Source organism: Cyclopterus lumpus, chromosome 12 (genome assembly GCF_009769545.1).
Source record: "Cyclopterus lumpus isolate fCycLum1 chromosome 12, fCycLum1.pri, whole genome shotgun sequence".
NCBI classification, from domain to species: Eukaryota; Metazoa; Chordata; class Actinopteri; order Perciformes; family Cyclopteridae; genus Cyclopterus; species Cyclopterus lumpus.
This window is the reverse complement of record NC_046977.1, coordinates 11,986,153-12,009,196: the sequence shown is the minus strand read 5'-3', so window position 1 is coordinate 12,009,196 and position 23,044 is coordinate 11,986,153. Positions and strand designations below refer to the sequence as shown.

Below are 23,044 nucleotides of genomic sequence, written 5' to 3'. Positions count from 1 at the left end.
TACTGAGGTTGTGGTTTCAGGTAAATAAAACATAGTATTTGAATTGTGTCCTCGTGCATTCTTGCATAGCCACGGTGATGTCTCACAGTTCGACATTTATACTATTTTAAACACTAACGCCACTGTTTTAATAGTTTAGGGAAGTTCTGCACTGAAAAACTTGTTATGTTTAAAGTGGGAACCCGGAGTCAATATGGAGAAGCCGCTGTTTGAGAGTAAAAGAAAAATGTCCGGACACATGTGATATTTCCCCACTAGGTGGCAGCGTTGGGTTAAAGATACCAACAGCACCCGTGTTCTGTAACACCTGCATTGACAGGTACGGCCACGAGTTGTTAAAGGAGGAGGGGGCTAATATCCGGGACATATTATCAATAACAGCTGCAGAACGGCAATATTGGGAGAAGTGGTAGCTTACTGGTTCCTCAAAAAATAAACAAATTGTGAAGGATATGTAAAAAATGCATCTGGAGTAATATGTGATTTGCAGGCTTCAAAGTAGCCGCCGGAGTGCGCGATCACACAAACCAGCACGCGCGCAGTAGAATAAAGAAAAAGAGCAACAGAACAAAACGAGGTCTGCGGTTGCTCGTGCAGACGGGTTTTTTTTTCTCTCAAAAAAACATGACAATAAAGTGTAAACAGTTAACGTTTCATATCCGTGGGGGCGGGGCGCGGACTGCGTCCCTGCGCTGTCTCTTTAACCAGCAGGCTCCACGCCACTGGTCCCTCCCACTCCTGCAGCCCTCCAGTGCTGCTGGCCTGAGATGGGAGCGCACACAGCGGCACCATCACGGCCGGAGAAACGGGATAAACCTGGAAAAGAACAGATCCACACAACGATACCACACTGGTACGGCGGAGAGAAGGGGAGGAAAAACAATGGCACAACGAAACAATTGATTCACTTTGAACCGGATCACACCCGCTTGATCGCGTGCCTCTGAGAAACTCCGATGTTGTCGTCGCTTGTGTTTTGCGCTTTTTATCCTTTCTCCTTGAGCGCTGCTGATACAAAGGCGCTCTCGGTCTGGAGCAGCAGCACCTGGGATTACTGCCATGTGAATGGAGAGGAGAGGACGGACCTGCTATCACGGACACACACGGAATGGTAGACGCAGACAGTGAGTAAACCTAGCAGGATTAAAACACTTTCTTTTTTTCTTTCTTCTTCTTCTTCTCTCTCCCTGGGAGCGAGACCCCCCGCCCCCGTGTCACCCCGCGAGGATAGATGCTGTCATTGTGTCAAGGCTGAGATTTTGAAAAAAAGAAAACAAGAACTCTTTTTTTTTTTTTAAGTGTCCTTTTCTGGAATAATGCATGAGACCGACGAGCTGCATGAGATTGCCGCTTTGTGTCCCCTTTCCTGCCTCACACGTCCCCAGCCATCCCTCTGCCTGAACAGCCGGTCTTTCTTGTTCAGAATGGGATGTATTGTCGCATCTGCGCAGCCCACGACGAGTGTCAGCAATTGCACTGTGTGTTTCTGAACCGGTTACCCCGAAGGCCTGTTTTTAATTCAACACTGTCCCTGCTTTTTGACTGCAGGTGGCCATTATTGTCGATAAGGACTCCGTGGCGAACTGGACTCTAACAGGACAAACGGTGCGCCCTTGGCTTCATTCACCCAGGTGTGTGTGAGCCAGGGCCAGTCGCAGAAAGAAATTCATCACAATATGGTGGAGCCTGTGGGATTTACCGAGGCGTGGAAAGCTCAATTCCCGGAGTCCGAGCCCCCCAAAATGGAGCTGCGATCCGTCGGTGGCATCGAGCAGGAGCTGGAGAAGTGCAAAGCTTCCATCAGGCGCCTGGAGCAGGAGGTGAACAAGGAGCGCTTCCGCATGATCTACCTGCAGACCCTACTGGCCAAGGAGAGGAAGAGCTACGACAAGCAGCGGTGGGGCTTCAGGAAGACCCCGCTGAACGAGGGGATGGACCCCGCGGCCACACAGGGCGCCGAGTGCCAGTCCCAGCAGCCGCACATGCAGGAGACCGGTGGAGTCGGAATAGGAGTAGTCGGTGGAGGGTATGGTGGTGGCAGTATGGAGAGGAGTCGCTATCAGCCTCTTGGAGATGGAGCTGGAAGGTCCAAACCCAGGCCTCCACCAGCCAGGAAGTCGGCCTCCCACGGAGACGGGCTGGAGTCAGCCTTTGAGGTACCCCAGCAGGCTGAGTCGACGTCTTGCGACAACCTCGATGGCCTCTCGCCGTCCAAGCAGAGAGGCGGCATCTCGGTCTCCCCCCGCAGACTCAACCTTCCGCCCCCAGACAAGGACCTGCCCTCTGACCCCAAGGACAAGCTGGGAATGGGACTTGGCGTGGCGGCCCTTCGGTCCAACTTTGAGAGGATCAAACGGGCCAACTCTCACTCTGCCGGGGATGTAGCAAAGGGCCAAGAGAAGCAGCAGCAACAGCAGCAGCAGCAGCAGCAGCAGCAGCTGCCGCCGCCACCGCCGCCGTTCTACTCTAACATGGAATTCCACCACGAAAGGGGTCTGATCAGGGTCAACGACCGTGACGTTTCTGACAAGATCAGCTCCCTGGGCAGCCAGGCCATGCAGATGGAGCGAAAGAGATCTCTTCACTCCCTCCCGGGTAACCTGGCAACGGTGGCAGGGGAGCTCCGCGCCAGGCCAGTGTACAGAGGCCGGTCCTCCGAGAGCACCTGCGGCTATGATGCAGAATATGAAGACGGGGAACCCAACCAGCGAAATGCAGGGAGGGCCAATGGTGGCAAACCTCCACCCCCTCCATGGCAGCCCTCCGAGTTCCAGGCCTACTCCAGTGTCTATGTTGGTGGGGTGATGATGGGTGAAGGTGGCGGTGGAGACGGGAGAGGAGGCGGTGGGAGTGGTAGTGGAGTCACAATGAGAGACCTTGGGGGAGGTGATGACCATCTCCTGACCTGGCCGCGTCGCTCCTACTCCCCAGGGAGCTTTGAGGATGTTGGTGGAGGCGGTGGCTACACACCGGACTGCAGCTCCAACGAGAACCTGACATCTAGCGAGGAGGACTTCTCCTCAGGGCAGTCCAGCCACGTCTCCCCCAGTCCCACCACGGCCTTCCGTCGGCCCTTCAGGGAGAAGAGCCGCTCGCCTTCCCAAAACTCCCAGAACTCCCAGCACTCGTTTGACAGCAGCAGCCCTCCGACCCCACAGTCCCAGAAGCGTCCCCACCGGCAGCAGGGGGGCCACGTGGTCATGTCTGAAGCCACTATTGTGAGTGTTCGCAAGACCGGTCAAATCTGGCCACCTGGTGCCCATCATGACCTTGTGCCCCATGGTAGAACATCCCATGACAACAGTTTCCATGGAGACCACCTAGGTGAGTGGTGGCTGCTGTCTCTAATCTTTGTTGTGATGGACCCCAGAGAGAAACTGAGTACGTCTGGTTGTGTGCGGAGGAATGACAAATGAATGAAAGCCTGAGTGAATGAGTGTAACTTAGTCATGTTTTGGCATCTATTATTGTGCATTTCTAGCCTGTTCTTCACGTATTACGTCTTTCCTGTTCAAACCACAAAGCAGCCAGACGATGACGTGATTGATAGTGTGTGTTGGTGTGTGAGATTGTGTGCGCGCAAACACACATCTCTGTGTGCGCTTTGCATGGCCTCGCGTGGGAGACGGATGAAAGATCCACCTCCTGCTTATTCCTGGAATGTCAGTCGGGTGGGTGAACAATAAATGCGGTCAGTCTGGGTTGAAACTGCAGGTCTAGCCGTCCTCGGACGTCTCCTGCGGCTCTGAGAATGAAATTTCATTCACAGGTGTCTGTCTGTCTTTCTCTTTCTGCCTGAAACGAGACTGAGTAGAAGACAATTCCCTCAGCCTCCAAGCTGAAACTCTTCAACCGCTTTTATCACAAAAGAAATCCACTCTCCAAACAATCATCTGCCGTATCCCTAACCGCTTAGTCGCAGACGTTGAGCCATGGCACCTGTAATAAAAAAAGAAGCAGCGAGCAGATAGATGAGCAGCCTGGAGCTAACTTGGCAGTTCAGGCCCAACAATGGTGGACTGCGTCAGCTCAAAGAAGCACATTAGTAGGACTTAGTTTACTGTAATTCCACAGTAAAGCTTCCACTGCAAACCAAACGCTGCTCGTGTAGTTCAAATATTTTATATGATTTTCAGTCATTGAGTGTTGGTTACCGAGGTACGTTTGGCTTCAGTTGTGCAGTACATTTAGCTTGACGTCTGTGTTTTAGTGCCCACTGTGTTGTAACAGACTGGACCAGACAGGCAGCACGGTGCGGGCATCACACGCAAGGTGCAGCGCCGCCGGGACAGTTCAGAGAAGAAGAGGTAGTGAAATGGAGAGCGAAAGAGGGACAGAGGGCCAGAGATGTGCCAGCTTGTACCTGCGCAGTAAAGTTATAGCTGATGGAAGTTACACCATTACGTTGCCGTTGCACTATTAGATGCAGTACTGAAGATGTTGCCGTCATCTCCCCGGGCGGCAGTACTGCCTGAAACCCAATGCCGCTCATTGCCTAAATATCCTGAACAGAGAAGTGGTCTCTGTGCATCTATAATTCATTTATTTGAATAGAACCACTGACACACGGGTCCTGGTGGAATCGGCTAAAATGTTTTTTTTTCCAGACGGGATGCGATCATCAAACTTCAGCATATCATCCTTTCCAAGATGAATCACCTGAGACATAATTGCAGTGAAAGTGAAAGACATCTTTTCCTTTTCATTGCCGTTCCCTCCCTGATGACAAACTAGAGGCCAACAGCTTTGACATTTTAAGTGCAATGCTGACACTCGGAGCTCTAACAGCCATTCACATTGTGCGTGGTTGGGAGATAGTGAGTCCCCGACAAATGGTTGGCTAATTCCCCAGCTGCTATGTTTAGGATTATCGCGGCACTGTCTGCTCTCTTTGTTTTAACATCTTTTCCACAACAGTGAGCCCTGTGGGGAGTTTGGCGAGCCGGAAGAGCAGGGGGAGAGAGAGAGAGAGAGAGAGAGGGAGGGGGGAGGATGGGGGTCGGAGGGGTCGTCATTTAGTGGGGTAATCTACACTTTTGAGTAAAGACGTTGGTTAGACATCCCGCAGAGGGGTTTTGTTTTCTAGTTTGGGTTTAAGCTGAGGGCCGATCATGAAGGTGATGATAACGACGAACATTGCATTGTTTTGGGTCCCCGCCGGCGTGTGGTTTCAGCCGACCAGAACGCAGGGAAGATAATAAGGATAGTAGAGTGTATTTAGTGGGCGGCCGATGATGATGATGATAATAATGAAGAGTGGGACGGTGTTGTGAGGAAGACTTGAGGGAGGCAGAGTGCAAGGCAGAGCTGTCGTTTCTCGCTTCATTGGTCAGGGATGCGGGGGCTGCAGAGAGGCACAGATGGGAAGAACTCTCCCGTTGCGTAACAGAAACACACACACACACAAACACACACACTCAGGCTCGCACACAAAGACACACACACTCGATGTTTACTCGTATACCTTCAGGCTGCTTTGCCTTTAGCAATAGGTGTGTTGTTCATACTGGGTCGAAGGGGAAGGATGTTTCCTGCCAGGGGTCGACTCGAGTCTGGAGATGCCGCTGTCTCTCTCTGGAGGAGGAGGCGCTGCATGTGCCAGAGCTGTTCTGATGCAGCGATTAGTTCTCTGCTCTTCTCTTATTTTCTTTCTCTGCATGCCTACAACAGAAGTAATTGCCTCACGGTGTGTTTTGTTTATTTATTGTAGGGGGCCTTTAGGATGAAAGGTTTCCATGCTGAGCAGAGACGAGCAGGTCTTTGTGGCCACGACAGAAATGAGTCAGTGGGAAAGCAGAGACGCTCGGCAAGTTAACGCTCGTGAATAAATAGCAAAACATGTTTGGAGGCACAAGTGCCAACTTTTCCCTTTTTTTTTTTAAATGAGCAGAACAAACGCGAGCGCGGCATTCGTGGTCCATGTAGACGACCGACGAGTCCCTTTCGCACCGCCATGACTCGACACTTCACCTCTTCTGCAAAAAGCAAGAAAGCGTTCATTAAATGAAGAACATGTTAATGAAAACCCAACAGCGCAATCCAAATGTTTTTTAGACACACACGACTGAAGTTAAATGTGAGGTGGATTAAGATCAAGACCAAAACCCCACGTGTATTACCAGCCAATGTTTTCATGAAGTCAGTTAATTGAAGAAAAGGAGCTTTCACTACCTACACTAATGGAATGGGTGGTGACCAAAATGTCATTTTTCCTCCATCGGCTGTTTCCATTGATTCATTTGAAGGGAAATGGTCCTCTAAACCAGGGAATACCTGTGGCTTTGTGTCTCTGAGGGCGGGGATGCCAGAGCAGGACCTGCAAAAGCTTCAATGGCTGTATTGTCCTAACCTCCACCTCCCTCAGCTGGGTCCTGTCAGAGGCCATACTTCAAGACAGGCACGGCCTCCAGCTCTCTCTTCAACCGCTCTGGTGTCGGGGTTATTTATCACTTTGTTTTATTTGACTTTATTACATTTCACAAAAGTAACATGTTGCTCATACCATTTGGCTAAATGACCTCAAAGGCTAAAATAGGTCACCATAATCTGATATTTCCCCACTAATTCTGAAACGGATTCCTCCACATATAAATAAATAAAACAAAGTAATACATTTACAAAGGAACTACAAGGAGTTGTTGATACAATGAGGTGACTTAAAAGACTTCCACTTTTTAACTATATTCAGCCATGTTTGAACCTATACCTCCTAGGACTAGCAGTGTGTGCGTGTGTGTGTGTGCGTGTGTGTGTGTGTGTGTGTGTGTGTGTGTAAGGACCAAAAAAAAGGGCTCGGTGTCCCTGAGGGACATTGGCTGATCAAATCTGATGACGTCGTCGTGCTGCTTTGTGTGTTTCCGTTAATTTTTTTCATAAATATTTTTGTTGCTTAATATCTGAATGTGTAACATACACTCTCGCTTATTTCTCCGGGTATCAGAGTCGAGTGCGTCGCTTGTGTGCGTGGTCTCAACAGCAAGCCGGCGATCAGTGGGGATCGAATGATGAAAGGAAATGATGGGTAGACACGGCTCACGAGACACCGAGAGAGATTTGGTGGTACCGAACTCTCGTGCTTTACAGTCGTCTGGCGTGGCACAGTGACCCCCTCTTCACACTGAGAGGGGGGGTAGCGTTTAAAAAAAGGCTTATTTAGTCTGTGCTGTTAGAGAAAGAGAGAGAGAGAGAGAGCTTGGCAGTAAAAGCCTCAGTTACCTCAGCCCGCACACAGGAGCTGCAGGCTCACAGTTAAGTGAAGGAGAGTGTCAGCAAGGAAAGGAGAGAAGCAGAAGGAGAGGTGGAGGGAGGGGTGAAGCGGATCTGCCTTTCTTGCCAGATGGGTGCTCCCCTCAGCTCTTCAGTGGACTGTTGCAACCTGCTCGGACCGAGTATGCCGGCACAAAGCGGCTCCTTTGTTTCCTTTTTGCTGGGATCAGTTCTGGAAGAAGAAAAAAGCCCTTATGAGCTCGTTGTCTGTTTTTTGGCAGCATTCTTGATATGACATCATGTAACAACTTTAACGATAAAAAAAGAAAAACACAAGATGCAAACTCTCCTATGTATATAGCAATCATGTCTGGTGGTGTGTCATCCCATGTTTCTGCAGTAGGAGTCCAGCTTGACCACAGGGGGGGGGGGGGGCTCCAGCTGCTACCCAGTGAGAGTCAAACTGCCTGGCTTGGTTTGTAGGTCTGGACCTGTCAGCTTCAGCCATACACTCACAGATCACTGTGTCTGTGTGGGGAAAAAACGCTGTTATGAGAGGGGGGGGGGGGGGGGTGGATGTCGGACACTCAAGTTAAACTTGGTTGTAGGGAAGCTGATTGGATGATCCTAACTTGACTTTGCAGAAAAAGACACGCAAATGCAGTCCTCCAACAAACAAAAAAATCTCTCTTCCCGGCTTCTGTTTATTTCTTCTCCTTTTTTGTTGGCGCTTGTATACTTCCTAAGCCGAGCATCCAGCCACAATCTTTCCTCTGGTGACCAACCGCTCTTGTATTAAAAAAAAAAAGAGAAACTTTGGGAAAATCCCTTCCATAAATCCCGGTGACTCTTTTCTCCCCATGTGTAGCTGCTTGCCCCTTCTTTTGAGCATCGGCCATCTTGGCTCTCTGGAGCAGTGCCCACGTCGTTGCAGTCCCTGAGTTTGTCATCTGGATCGGCCACAGTGCAGGGAAACTGCGCTAGTTAGCGGCCGCCGCTAACCACTCACCACAGGCATTGTAATGTGGGTGCTTGCTGGGGTGTTTTTTCCTGGTTTTCCACGTATATTCTAGCTTCGCTGCATGGGCTGTTAATCACAGCCATCTCTCTAAGGGACTGGGTGGGGTGTGGGGGATGTAATGGAAAGAAAGAACTGGTTTATGGTCTCTGGTTGAGAACCCAAGGCAATGTGGCTACCATGAAGATTAATATTAGAATGACCCAAATCGTCTTCAGAGGAATTTGTCCAGCTGTGTCGGTGCTCTAGAATAGGCATTGAAGGAGCATTCCCCTTATTTTACATGTCCATTTGTGTGACTCAAGCACTCGACTATTTATATCCTATATTCAAACTGGGCATGGGTTTAATAGACATGGACGTTAACCATCTTTCATTGCATTATGGGAAGAGTAGGATCCAGCGTTTTGGGCTCTTGACCCCTACGTAAGCGACTAAAGGTCAGATTATATCTGCTCCTCGTCTCTTCTGAGTCGCCCAACTTCATCGCAACGTATGTCTAACGCAACGAGACACAAAAGTCTTTTGACGGATGCATATTCAGACGTGATCTGAGTCTTCGGGGTGGGTGGGAAATCATGAAGACACATCCTGCAGAAATGCATCAAAGGGTTCTTTAAAGACGCGTGACTGTAGAAAATAATGCAAACTTGTCACACACAATTGAAAGCCAAGTGATCCTCTTCGGGTCAGAGGGCAACAGAAACCCGTCTAGTCATGCAAACATGTAAGCCCTAATCTCCACTCTTCAGTCTGGGAATTAGAAACTGGCTAACAATCAGATTAACCATTTGTCCCTCATACAACACAGCTCACACCACGCTGCACTCATCGCAACACTAATGCACGATGTCCTATATATTACGGATGGGATTATCATCACTCACAAACCAGCGTTGGCATGTGTGTGCACGACGGGTTACAGAGAAATTATGGTTGAAAAACACCAAAAACAAATGGGTGCAATGGTCATGTTTTCTTTTCAGTTATGATAATGTGTGCCTACACATCTACAGCGTGTAGATATTCCTGGCTTTTAGAAAATGCACATGTATCTCTCTTATTTCCCACCTTCCCTGAACCTCTTCTCTCCATCTCAACCTACCATCTCCTGTTTCCCCTTCTTTCCCTCCATTCAACCAGCTGCTTCTACTTTCCTTTTGCTTGGAGCCAATTAGAGGCGCATCACCTTTCCGTCTTTGTTTTCCGCGGGTTTTCCACCGAGCGAGGGAGGGGAGGGAGGAAAAAGAGGGCAGGGAGAGATCAAAGTCACGATCCCCATCCCCCCCCCACCCCCCTGCAGGAGCAAGCAGGCTCTCTCTGTAATTGTCCAATAGGGGTTTAACTGACGAATTCCTATAAAACAACACAATCAATGCCAAATGTCAGCAGCCGGCCTCCTTGTTACAGAACAGTGCGGACCGCCGAGTCTATTCCCCTGCGTCTGCACGTCCGATGCTCATAGAGCCGTTTGACTTTTCTCTCTTTTCCTCCAGCTTAGTTCGTTATGTCTACATTTCTGTCCACCATGCACTCCTGGCCCTGGTACGTTCAATCTGTGTGTCTTTAGTGTGTGTTTGTGTTGACACACAGTTAAGAGCGTCTGATTCTTTGTGAAAATGTGTTCAGTTGACTTTAGCGTTCGCCTCGGTGTGCGTGTGCGTTGCGTAGGATGGAGTGGTTACCGCCCTCGGCTTCTTGAACGTCCTTGATATCGAGAGTGACGTGAATGCAAAGAATAAGAAGCACCGTGCACCTGACGCCTGGTTATTTGGCACAGTAAAGAACTATCAAATGAATAATTACTTTCGTCACACACTCTCCAGCAGATTGTGTAGTGAATGCTCACATTTTTTATCACTTTTGAATGTATCCTCGCTTCTAGTGGAGAAGCGGAGAAAGTGGCTAGTGTTCACGTCACACTCCAGCTGGGCACAAGTGCCGGACAGGATCCTGACGAAGCCCTCGATGGTCAAAACAGTGCCTCATTACATACTATGGCAGTCGTACAATCGAGTGTGGGGACTACTTCTCTTTCTCCTTTGCCCGAAGTGGAGCACAGGAGTTGTCCTGAAGTCGTTTCCACAGCGAAGCTGAAAGGCCAGAGACAAGGGAGGAAGCACTTCAGACCTTATTAGCTTTTTATAGCTTCAGATGATGAAGAGCTACAAGATGAGACACTTTGTCTTCTTCTTCTATGCCAGACAGGATGCATGCATGCACATCCACTTTGCTTTCAACGTTCGAAAGCAATTGAAATTGAAGAATAGTTAAAATTCGAGAGAGAAAAAAGTAATATTCAGACTCAGTTACTGAATCCGCAGAAATGAAACATTTGCAGCTCGCTAAATCAAAACTGGGCCTCTTGCCTCCTTTGGGCCCTTCAACTTTCTCTCTCCTCTCTCTCTCTCTCTCTCTCTCTCTCTCTTTTACTCTCTCTATCAGTGCGTGTCTCTCTCTTGCCCTCAGGCTTTTTGTTATTGGACTGTTTGCACTGGGCAGCTGGATGGGTTTGCTCAATAAATGGCGCTTGTTTCAAGGCTGCCAGGCTATTAGAGGCGGTGATGTGTGTGTGCGTGTGTGTGTGCGTGTGCGGCGCGCGTGCTTGCAGGCATGTGTGTGGTTTCGGAGGGGGCAAACCTTCTGTGTGAGTAAGCGAGAGACACAGAGGGAGAGAAGTTGCAAAAGAGAGAGAGAGACTGCAAAATGAGGTAGCTATACTATAAAAATACCACATTATCAAATAAATGAGCCAAGGGACTGGCTGCTGATGAACGTTGCTGCCGGCCACTTGTGTCTGGAGTTGAGAAGAAGAACCACACTTTTTATTTAGTTTGTAATCACATTTTGTTGGGTTGAAAGTGTGCAAGATGCACCCAGGGTGCATTGTCCTGCACATAGAAACACAGATGTGTTTGTGGGAGAGTGAGAATGGAGGCAAGGGGTCAATGATAGTGATGGCCATGTAGCTTTGTCTGGTTTCAGGGAATATCTCACTACTTACTGTTCCAAAGATTTCCTCTTACAAAGTGGTGACATTAATACCATCAGTGGGTGATTTAAAGGGGACTCTTCTCATAGACATACTGTATGAAGGCAGCAATGGATGCGTATGGATTCAGAGTAGATCGTGTAGATGCTGTTTGGAGGACGGGTGCACAGATGGAGGGAGAGTGCATCAGAAGTGGAAGAGAGAAAGAAACTGACTGTGCTGGGGTCCGATCGATTTTGAGGGAGGAGCAGAAATCTCTCCTGTCTGAACAGCCATTTGTTAAATGTCAAGAAACATGACAAACCAAAAATAACTTCACCAGATGTGAGGACAAGTTTGATTCCCATTACGCTCTCTCTGACTCCGGCTCCTTTTTATATTGTGTGTTTGTTTGGCCGCCGGTTGCAGAGGGACTGGATGACTGGAGGCTCCTGGGGAAGATCATATTTCATGTCGTGATCTGCCTTCCTCCCCTTTCCTCCATCTCTCCGATATCACTTGATATCCCTTTCTCTATCCCCCTGACCATTACCCCCTCTCCCCCCTCTCTCTCTCTCTCTCTCTCTCTCTTTCTCTTTCTCTTTCTCCCTCCCTCGCTGTCCCTTTCACTCAGTGCCTGGAGTACACTATACAATATATAAAGGCAGATTTTAAGCCCAATTTGGTCTTGACAACTGGTCTTCAAGTTCTCTGGATAGTCTCTTTCTCTCAGAGTTATGCAATCTGTAAGTCCTCAACAGAAACCTTGTGCAAACAACCCTGACTGCAAGATAACGAGGCTGTAATGAAGGCATGTAACGCTTTGTCGATATGTCTGAGATGGCTAAAAGCCAAATGGGCACTTTGACTCAAAGATAAGCGTGTATGCTATTAACGCATCAAAAAGTTTGACATGGGTGTGTAAAAAGGCCCCAAAAAACCTTGCTTGACACTGACTTGACGTCTCTGTGTTAAACTGAGTGACAGAGCTGCCTGTGAATGAAGGAGGAAGAGAATATGTGATTCCCCATGTGCTGCTCTGGATCCGGAGCTTCCTCTGTAGCGTCCACATGGCGTCCACATGGTCAAAGCGGTCTCATGTAACTACGCTTTGTTTTCTTCTCCTTTCTCTTATTCCTTGTGCGCTCTTTGTTCTTTCTTTCTCTCTGTTCTTTTTTTTTTTTTTCTCGCTCCACTTTCTACAAATCTTCATGTGTCATTGTCGCTGCAGCTCCCTCTCATTTGGCCCACTTTGTAGACCCATAAATGGCAGAGCGTGCTCGGGGCGAAGCGCTTGTGATTGGCTCGGAGTGACAACTCAAGAAGTATTTTCTCAGTCACATCTGGATCCGTACAGTAGCTCTCCGTGTGTCTGTGTCTGTGAATACACAGAAATGCAAATACAGATATTGAGAAGCAAACTCACGATCTCATACTCATGTAGAGCTGAATACATACCCGCTAATTGACTGCTGTATTTTAATAAAAGTGCATGATTCCTCACAGACCTCTCTGCCTTCCCTCCTCATCCCTTTCTCTGTCTTCCATTATCCATGTCTTCATTTTTAAAAGGGAAAAAATAATACATTAAAAAAACACATGTTAATGGTTGGGGACACATCATTTTTGTAATGTGTGAGAAATACTGATAACGTGTTTTAAATACAAAGCCATTAACCAAAGCTCAGGGGAACGACTAGACTAAAACATCCATTGGCATCCAAGTGAGCTCAACAAGACATCAGGCAACACAGATATAGTCAAGGATGCGCCACTGTTTGTGTGTCTAACTTCTTATCTCCACAATTTATTATGTAACAGGTTATACAAATGTGATGTTTACCCTTCAAACAAGAGATCTGGTTCTTCGAGTGTTGTCTTAAGAAATTGACATTTACGATTTGAAGATCAAGGCAAAGTGTCGCAGGCGGCTCCAAATGCTGCGGTAGACGAGATTAGAATAAAAGTCCCTCTGCAGCTACCGTGAGACACATAATCACTAATGATAGCTGTGTGAAACATGACGACTTTCCCACCGCCTGGGGCTTTGCTTTACCTCGGTAATGACCATTATCATTGAATAACCTCCCACGGTTTCACGTTGTATTTAGAAGGACAAGGCCTGTTTTCTCTGACTTAAATCTGTGAATACCCTCGTAGCTCCACTCAGTCGCTTACTAGCAGCTGTTGAGCAGTACAGTGGCGTAAACAACACCGCAGTAGGCTCGTCCATACGCTCGGTCATGTGGCTCCATCTGCCAGGACAAATTCAGGTTAGTCACCCATCATGTGAAACAGAGGGTTAATATCTAATTAACTATACGCTATAGGAAATAGAGGGTTTTGTACATTTTTGTACACCTTTTTTAAAAAAAAAAAAAAAAAAAAAAAAATGATTTCAGAGATGGAAATGTTTCTTTCTGGATTGAAGGATAGTTTCCGATTTCAATATATTATTGGACACCCACAGTGTGAGCTTAATTTCTGATTGGACGTTCTCTCATTAAAATTAAACGTCGAGGGAAAAGTCCGATTGGACGTCGACAGAATAACCACAGTCACCGTTTGAACGTCCTCAGTGGGACGAATAGCAGACGCAGCGCTGTTAAGAGTGGTGTTGCCCCGTCTCTGCAGTGGACTGGACGGCGGCCAGAGGACTAAGTGTCTCAAGGAATCCCTGTGTCACCAGAGGAGCGTTGGCACACGCACACGCACACGCACAGAGACAGACAGACAGACAACCTCACACCCAGTACTGTTTACTCGAGACACACACTTCCTCCTTCAGCCCTTGTCATGGGACCTTGTCTGGAACGCACTAGGTCTGTTCCCTAGAAGCAGGAACGCACCGGTCCCTCGGTGGAAAGGCTGTTTCCTTGAAAGCTTCTGCTCTCGTGTGCACAGAGTTACTGGCCACAGAGGGATGCCACTCCCTGCTGTGGATGTGTGTCTGTTAATGTGTGGGGACAATGTGTTCTTGTAATTGTGTGGTTGTGTGTGTGTGTGTGTGTGTGTGTGTGTGTGTGTGTGCCTTGAGTGTGACCTTGTATTGAAAACAGAGCGATCTATACGAGGCCCTGTGGTGCCCACAGTCTGCTCTCCGGGCTGGAGCAAAGTGGAATAATTGTATTACTGTTGTACCATGCCAAGAGATATTCATAACTCTATCGATTGCTTAAGTGAATCCATGGTGAGGGTGCCCATCAGAAGACCTCTATAAATCGTTCAGCAGAAGATGGCTGCGCCCTTGTCGGTGTGAGAGGACCATACTCACAATCTGTGGCAGTCATGTGCTTCGCGTTCACCTTCCCGAAGTCTTATCTTCACGCTCCGACTCTTTAGCAGAACAAAAGCACGTCCGTAAGCACACTCGCAACCAACTAGACTGTTTCTGTTTTTGTTTGGAAATGAAAGAATAAGATCCACACATTGCCTCCTGGGCTTGTAGTGCCATTAGAGTATTTATGCAGGTTCTGTGTCTAGTTGTTTAGCACAAGCACATAAAATAAAGCATCCAGCTACCTGCCATATTGTTTCCGTCTCCTGAAGATAGAGAGAGATCTAGAAAACCAAACAGATGGCTTGACTGTGTGAGGAGACGCATTGCTCCACACTGTGGAAACTTCCAGTGTCTTACACCGACTCAATTAGCTGTAATGAATGTGTGAGACCTAAATGGTGACGTGAATTAGACGTGTTTACCAGTCAATAATTCTAACCCCCTTCCAAAATCAGGTTGTTCTCAAACAAAGAAGCTCAGCAAATACAGTGTAAACGTCTTATTGGAAAAGCTGGTAAGCCGCTGGGAAAACAACGCTCTACGGCATGTGCACGTCAGAGGAAAAGAAAGGTTCTGGTTAGCTTTGATTAGCGCGTATCGACTGGCCTCCAGTCGATGCTGTCTGGTAAAAGGCCACATGAAAGCAATGCTAGTGAATTAACTGTCACTCACATGAAGTCAAGAAACAGAGAGAAAACATGTGTGTGACTCCAATGTCATTCCGGATACACATGTACACACACACACACACATATACACACACACTGACTGAGACACTGGAAACAATTGGGATGCACGTGAAGAGGAAGTGCAAAACCGCCTGGCTCTGTTGCGACCAAAATTAAAGTGGCATGTTTCCAGAAATACTGCAGGTGAATTCCATCCCTCCTCTGTCAGCTGGAGTGTTGATCATAGTTACTAAATCTCCTCCGCCTGCGAGTGTGTCCGTTTGGGTTAAAGACTGTAAGATGATTTGCGAGAGAAGAAATCTTTACAGGGCGTGGGAGAAATTCACTGTGATGTAAAAAAGAACGTCCCGAAGCTCGGGAGTATGTATTAGAATAATTGCGGTGTAGTTTCATGCCATGTTAATGTTCGGTATTATTTTGGCTGAAATGCAAAGGACCTGTAAAAGACAATAAAATGTGGACATTTGTGTCTCGCTTTCTCTGCCTCCTGCCTCGATGCTTCTCTGTGCTTATTCTTCGTTTTTTTTCTCTCCGTCACTTTAAAATTCACATCTCGGTTGAGGCTCTTATGTAAGTGAATTAGCTGGCAATGTAACGTTTCATTTTTCATGTGCTGCGTTGGCAATGAGGCACTAGCTGGCTTATGTCATCCGTCTCTAGCTGAGGGGATTTAAACATGAAACGAAATGCAGCTGATTCTGCCATGAATCTGCAAACCTGTCTTACTTTAATTTCTCCTGTCTTATACCTACTGTAAACATGTATTTTCCAACCTTAATATGAGACGTTCAATAATCCCATATGTGCAATGTCTCGAAAGATTTGTCCACATAATGTACTTTAGGGGATATCACCCAGCACTAGTTCAGTGCATCTTTCACTGCGCTAATGCTTTGATACTGTAATTCAGTCGGATGTATGCTCATCGACTCAAGACATAAAAAGACACATTTAAGTTATTGCTAAAATTCTGAAGGACAATACTCTCATAGCAGCACTTCTCAGAAGGTCAATGTAAACGCATCAATGTGCTAGCCTTAACACTTCGTGTTTTTTAGAGCATCCGAAGATAGATTGAATGTATTAGTAGCGGTATCCAGGTTAAAGGGTGTTATCATATTCAGGTGGATGGATTGGTATTGATAGTGGGCCCTTTTCTGTGGCCATTTTAGTCTCAGTAACCTCTTGAGAAAATGAAGCCGGTAAAAAGCCCTTATCTCCTTTTCCCCGCACAAGAGAAATAATGTGATTTTACTCCTTCAACTTGTTTTTAACTCCATTTTAAAGTAAACACAGGGCAGGATTGATTTGATGGCAGATGATAAACAGAAATTGTTAAATGCATCCCCGGTGAGAGAAAATTATTAGTAGAAAATATGAGGGAAAACAAATACTCTCCAAAGTGCCTTTATATGTGCAGGCCTAATACATTGAAATGAACTGATATGGCAAATGTGTTAGCAACAGTTAAACATCTAGAAGATATTTTTCCATTCCATTATCCAAAGCGCTTATCCTATACCCTACATCATCCATAGGATTTAATGACATCCATAGGGGTGATGGCTTCTGTCTGGCCAATGCTCACTCTGTGCATTAATGTGGATATTTCTGACATGCATGTTTATTTGTGGTCAAGGCCCAACGACAGTCAACGCTTCGGCTGATGCTTTTTGAGTCCGACGTCGGCAGCGCTGCTATAGCGTGACACTGATGTCACGGTCACTCATCTAGTCTGTTCGAGACTGATTCACGGATCTCAGGCGGAACATCTGACCGAGGGGACAGCGAGGGTGGGACATCACATCACATATAAATGAGTGCGTTTGTGTATACGTCTGTTCGCGCTTGTCTTCTTCCTCTGTGGCTCGAACGAGAAAAAGTCTATTTTCGTTCTGCTAGCGTAATGTTTTTAAGGCGTGGAGCATCGACTGACAGGAAAAGAGGGCAAAACTGATTTTTAAATAAACTCTTCGGATGAGTAATGAAGAAAGGAGCCATAAAAGGCTTGCGACCACCGCGAGAACGAATGCTGTGAAGTATTTTCAGACTGGGAGGCAACATAAGCGTAGTTAATTTTTCTCTGGAGGCAAAGACCGTTAAAGCATATTTAAGACGTGCCATTTGGTGACTCAAACAAAAACAAGCCGTTGTCCCACATGGCTGTTAAAGACACGGTCTGGATAAGGCAGGTACTAATTTGGATCTCTGTCCCATCTATTGGAGGGCAAATGGTCGACCTTTTAAAAATGATTTTTGTAGAGTTTAGTCCCTATTAAAACGCTGCTGCGCTGACATTAAAATACTAGCGGTTCAGGACCAGGAAAACTCAATGACTAATAATAATGCCACAAAAGTGCAATTATCAAAACAATGAACAAGATAGTCATTATGAAAATAAAAGAAGTACCTGGAAGATATAAAAGAGAAAAAAAAAAGATATCTCCTCTTTTCAGAGACTCTTGTGTCCAAATTAAAAGGCTCAAACTTAATTGAATAATCAGAGTTGGTAAACAGAGATAATACCTCTCTGTGCTGAATACACTCATTAAGGGCAGCTGATAATAGTTAGCCTCAGACAACAAGAGTTGACAAAGTTGTACATGGTACAGGCCTCGGAGAGAGGGAGAGTGTGTATGTGTGTGATAACATAGTATTTGTGGACGACAGATAGATTGTCATACTATCACTGTGAATGAAAGCTGTAATTATATGGCTTCAATTAGAGACTGAATCACCCCGTTAAGATACATGCACCCTTACCGTACCTTTTTCTGGGTAATTTCAGCTTTCTGTCAGGGTGCACAGATAATCGTGGTAAATGTTGCTGAGAAGGCACAAAACCAACCGGCCTGGAATTTGCTGACAGGACTGTTTTTTTTCTTCTTCTTTTTTTTTGTACAATCTCCTGTCATTTTACAGAGGAAACAATCAACAGATTTTATAAATCCCAAAAATATGCAGCTGGTTTGTTGAAAAATAATCCATAAATTGCAGCTGCAGGTTGTTTACGAGTCATGTTGCAGCGATCAGAGAAATATGAAGGAGAAAACACAGCTGACGGAGATCAAGAGAGAGGTGAAGATGAACTATAAAGCACATGCTGCTTTCCCACGCCCCTCGCTATCTCTGCCGACACACGTGCACAGATTTCTCTCCTCAGTCTATCTCGCACACACACACACACACACACACACACACACACACACACACACACACCTAACAGCCTCACACAGCTATGGGTGACTTGGAGTTTCACCAGTCGACTAAGGGTGAAAAAGTGGGTCACTCGAGGTTCTTGTCCCATTTCTTTTGGGAGCTATTATTTTTTCTCACTCAAGTGTGACGAGGCCCCAATGTCCTTTGTCTCCCATCTCAATGGATAATGGTTTCCCACCCTCTCCTCTCCTCTCCACCTCTCCACTGCTCTCTCTCTCTCTCTCTCCTGCGCTGTTCGTCCTTGACCACTGGTTGACTCAGTATTGCCTCAGGCTCATTGTCAAGGGCTCCAACTCCGTGCTAAAAGGTTACTTACTTTGGCCAGCGCAGCCGAAGAGGGTGTGTGCACTGACAACGTGGTGTCAGTGTGTGTGTGTGTGTGTGTGTGTGTGTGTGTTTGCGTGTGTGTGTGTGTGTGTGTGTGTGTGTGTGTGTGTGTGTGTGCCTGGGGACCAACGTGTGTTTGTTTTCCAATTTTAGTGCCAAGTAGTAGGTGGAGTACTCAATACTTTACTTGGGTTCAGTTTTGAGCCACTTGTACTTGATTATTTTCCCAACCTCACTAAATTTATCTGACAGATATAGTGACTTAACCATCCATATTTAACAGTATAAAAAGTAATATACTTACAGTAAACTTACTTTAAGTAAACTACTTTACAATTACAATGTAATACATTTGTAATAAAACATACAAATGCAATAATGTAACATTCTGACAGGTGCCATTCAACACTTTTTTTATATGTAATTTTATCTATATACTATATAGTACTTGGAGTAATGGAGTATTTTCACTTTCACTGTGTCCTGCTACTGACAACAAGGTTCTGAATTTACTGGATAATGTAGATGCACGGTTGACTGGTTGTGAAAACACAAACGTAGGGCCAGATGTACAGTATGCACTGGATGCATTAATGTGACATTCTATACATCATGCATAGTTTATCAGAATACTCTGGGACACAAGTTGTTGATATAACGCTGTGTCCACAATGCAGATTCAGTTCATACTGATTCAGATTAGCAGGACTTTAATAGCTATATATAGCCTAACAATGAAATACACATTCTGCCTTCAATGAACTGTTCAGTTGATAGAAACAAAACCAAACGTATGGGTAACTGGTCTGTTGAATCTTGATGATTTGTGGTGCTCTTAACCCTCTTCTGCTGTCGTGGTGTAGTGGAAACTGTGCTTAGCTCTTCGTAGAGCTTTGAGACAGAAGTGAACCTCACAAAACCACAAGTATGAATACTGCTTGTCCTCACACTTCTGTCACTAGTTTGGGTTCATTGTTTCCATGCACACATTGAACTAGTGTTTCCTTGCATCTTGCATTGTTCCTGACAAGTCTACTGACACACGCACGCACACACCCACGCACACACACACACACACACGCACACACACACACACACACACACACACACACTTTTCACCTTCTACCCTCTGAGCCGGACTTTCAAGATTTTGGGTTGGACACCTATCTGACACGGGCGTGTGTGTGTGTGTGTGGGGGGGGGGGGGGGCGTGGGGATGGCTTTTTGTATCACTGATATCCCAAAAGTAGCTCGGTGCTATCTGTTTCTGCTTAACGTCTGTAAGACAGGTCTTGTAGTGTTATATGAAGGTTGCTTTTGTTGGCAGACGAAAGCATACAAAAGCTTGTAAAGGGAGCAAACACGCAAGTGACACGCCTGCTTTCTGGATGTCTACTTACCTGCAAACTGACTGCAAAATCCTTTTGTTTCTTCTGGCTTCTCATCTTAAAATGATTCATGTCCAGCAGAGACTGAGACCGTCTGAGGCCTCCTCCGTCAGTTTGTAGTGACTTTGTCTGTCTGGGTCCTCTTCTCTGTGTACAGAGCATTACATGGCTACATGGTCCTACATTCTCCATATATTTGGTCATTTGTGGGAGCATCCTGGTGGTTGGGTGTTCCGTGATGTATACTTTTAAATTTATGGACAGATTACAGATGTGGTCACTTTGCATTGTGACATACATATACAGTTTGTGGTAAAAGGGGAAATATAGATGATCCTTAAACTTTGAAAATAATCATCTCTACTTAAACAAATCAACAGCATAACACACATTTTGTGGCTTTAGTAGTAGTTCTTGTTTTGTGCGTGTGCGTGTGAGTGTGGGTGTGCATGTGTGTGTGTGTGTGTGTGTGTGTGTGTGTTTGTGTGTGTGTGTGTGAGCGTGCGTAAGAGTAATATTAACTCAGACACATCTTATGACTCATGGTATTTGTCTGGTTTTTCTTGCCTCTGAAGAGGTACAACATGGGAGAACAAGCTACAGATGGAAGCTGGTGTTTATGATATTTCTATGACAAATCTGGTCTATACCTACCAAGTTTAGACCAGTTCAATCCCAATTATTTTATTACATCAGACAGTTGCTTGGTGTGGCACATTCCTAGATCCAGAATTAAAGTCAAAAGCTGCATTTCTGTTCACATTTCACAAGTTTGAACAAAACTAATATATACTTACAAATGAACTATTTGGCCATGCAAGATATACGTATGTGTCTCTTATGGACAGCCTTTCGAGGTACATCGATACACAGCAGCAATGCACACATGGTGAGCAATTTTTTGTGCATACTTTACTATTAAACAAAGTTTAATTGCCAAAATGTTATATAGTAGTGTCAACGTTTACATTACATTACATTACATGTCATTTAGCTGACGCTTTTATCCAAAGCGACTTACAATAAGTGCATTAAACCATGAGTCCGAACTCAGAACAACAAGAATCAAGCAAGTACAATTTCTTCAATAAAGTTAAACTACAAAGTGCTATCAGTAAGATCCATTTAAGTGCTACCAAAGTGCTACTACGGCGCTACCTTCCCTATTCAAGGTATAGTCGAAAAAGATGTGTTTTTAGTTTGCGACGGAAGGTGTAGAGACTTTCTGCTGTCCTGATGTCAATGGGGAGCTCATTCCACCAATGAGGAGCCAGCACAGCAAACAGTCGTGACTTTGTTGAGTGTTTAGCTCGTAGTGACGGAGCTACAAGCCGATTGGCAGAAGCCGAGCGAAGTGAACGGGCTGGGGTGTACGGTTTGACCATGTCCTGGATGTAGACCGGACCCGATCTGTTCGCACCACGGTACGCAAGTACCAATGTTTTGAAGCGGAAGTGAAGGTCGCGGAGGAGCGGAGTCGTGTGGGTAAATTTCTGGAGGTTGAAGACCAGTCGAGCAGCTGCATTCTGGATGACCTGTAGAGGTCAAATGGCATTAGCAGGTAGACCTGCCAGGAGGGAGTTGCAATAGTCTAGCCGTGAGATGACCAGAGCCTGGACTAGGACCTGTGCCGCCTTCTGAGTGAGAAGAGGTCATATTCTCCTGATGTTGTACAGCATGAGGAGCGTGTTATTGCGGTAATGTTGGCAGTCAGGGAGAGTTGACTGTCGAGTGTCACACCGAGGTTCCTGGCAGTCAGAGTCGGGACCAACACTGAGTTGTTGAAGTTAATAGTCAGGTCGTGGGTGGGAGAGCCTTTTCCTGGAAGGAGGAGAAGTTCAGTCTTGTCCGGGTTAATTTTCAGGTGGTGTGCGGACATCCACTGAGAGATGTCAGTCAGACAGGCAGAGATTCGTGCTGCTACCTGTGTTTCAGATTGGGGAAACGAGAGGATCAATTGGGTCTTGTCAGCATAGCTGTGGTAGGTGAAGCCATGCGAGCGAATGACAGAGCCGAGAGAGTTGGTGTACAGAGAGAAGAGAAGAGGACCAAGGACTGAGCCCTGAGGGATCCCAGTAGTCAGAGGACAAGGCTCAGACACAGATCCTCTCCAGGTTACCCGGTAAGTGCGGTCGGTGAGGTAGGATGAGAAAAGTGAGAGCGCGATGCCTGAGATACCCAGGTCCTGGAGGGAGGAAATAAGGATCTGGTGGTTCACTGTGTCAAAGGCAGCGGAAAGGTCTAGAAGGATAAGGACAGAGGAGAGAGAGGCTGCTCTAGTAGTGTGAAGCTGCTCAGAGACAGCAAGGAGGGCAGTCTCTGTTGAGTGGCCTGCCTTGAATCCAGACTGGTGGGGGTCTAGAAGGTTGTTACTGTGGAGATAGGAGGAGACTTGGTTAGAGATAGCTCGCTCTAGAGTTTTGGAAAGGAACGGGAGGAGAGAGACAGGTCTGTAGTTATTGACTTCAGACGGGTCGAGAGTGGGTTTCTTCAGGAGAGGGTTGACTCTTGCCTCCTTCAGAGAGTTAGGGAAACAGCCAGTTGAGAGGAAGGTGTTTATAAGATGGGTGATAAAGGGAAGAAGGTCAGGAGCAGTAGACTGGAGAATGTGAGATGGGATGGGGTCAAGGGGGCAGGTGGTTGGGCGGGCAGAGGTTACCAAGGTAAGAACTTGATTGGGAGACAGGGGGATAAAAGAGGAAAACGAGGGGGAAGAAGATGAAGTTACTGGAGGTGTAGTTATGGAAGATGGATTAGTAAATGAAGAGCGTATGTTGTCTATCTTTTTTGTGAAGTAGTCAACAAAGTGGCTTGGTAGAAGGGTGGAGGGAGGGGGGGCCAGGGGGGTCAAGGAGGTTGGAAAAAATAGAGAAGAGCTTTTTGGGATTAGACAAAGAGGATTCGATTCTGGATTGGTAGAACAGACTTTTGGCTGCAGAGATAGAG

The 23,044-nt window shown here is 46.4% G+C and overlaps 1 protein-coding gene across 2 annotated transcripts in view; it reads left to right on the top strand.

The window, feature by feature from the left end:
- The first annotated feature begins 761 nt into the window (after positions 1-761).
- Positions 762-23,044, top strand: part of LOC117740532 (breakpoint cluster region protein-like) — a 72,335-nt gene continuing 50,052 nt past the window's right edge. Inside the window, exons 1-2 of one of the 2 annotated variants that reach the window (XM_034546996.1) lie at positions 762-1,124; positions 1,570-3,324. In XM_034546996.1, the coding sequence (XP_034402887.1) occupies positions 1,109-1,124; positions 1,570-3,324 (1,771 nt within the window). In that variant the 5' untranslated portion in view covers positions 762-1,108. Of the gene's footprint in view, positions 1,125-1,548; positions 3,325-23,044 lie in introns of both variants that reach the window. The other variant, XM_034546997.1, reaches the window with a different exon arrangement.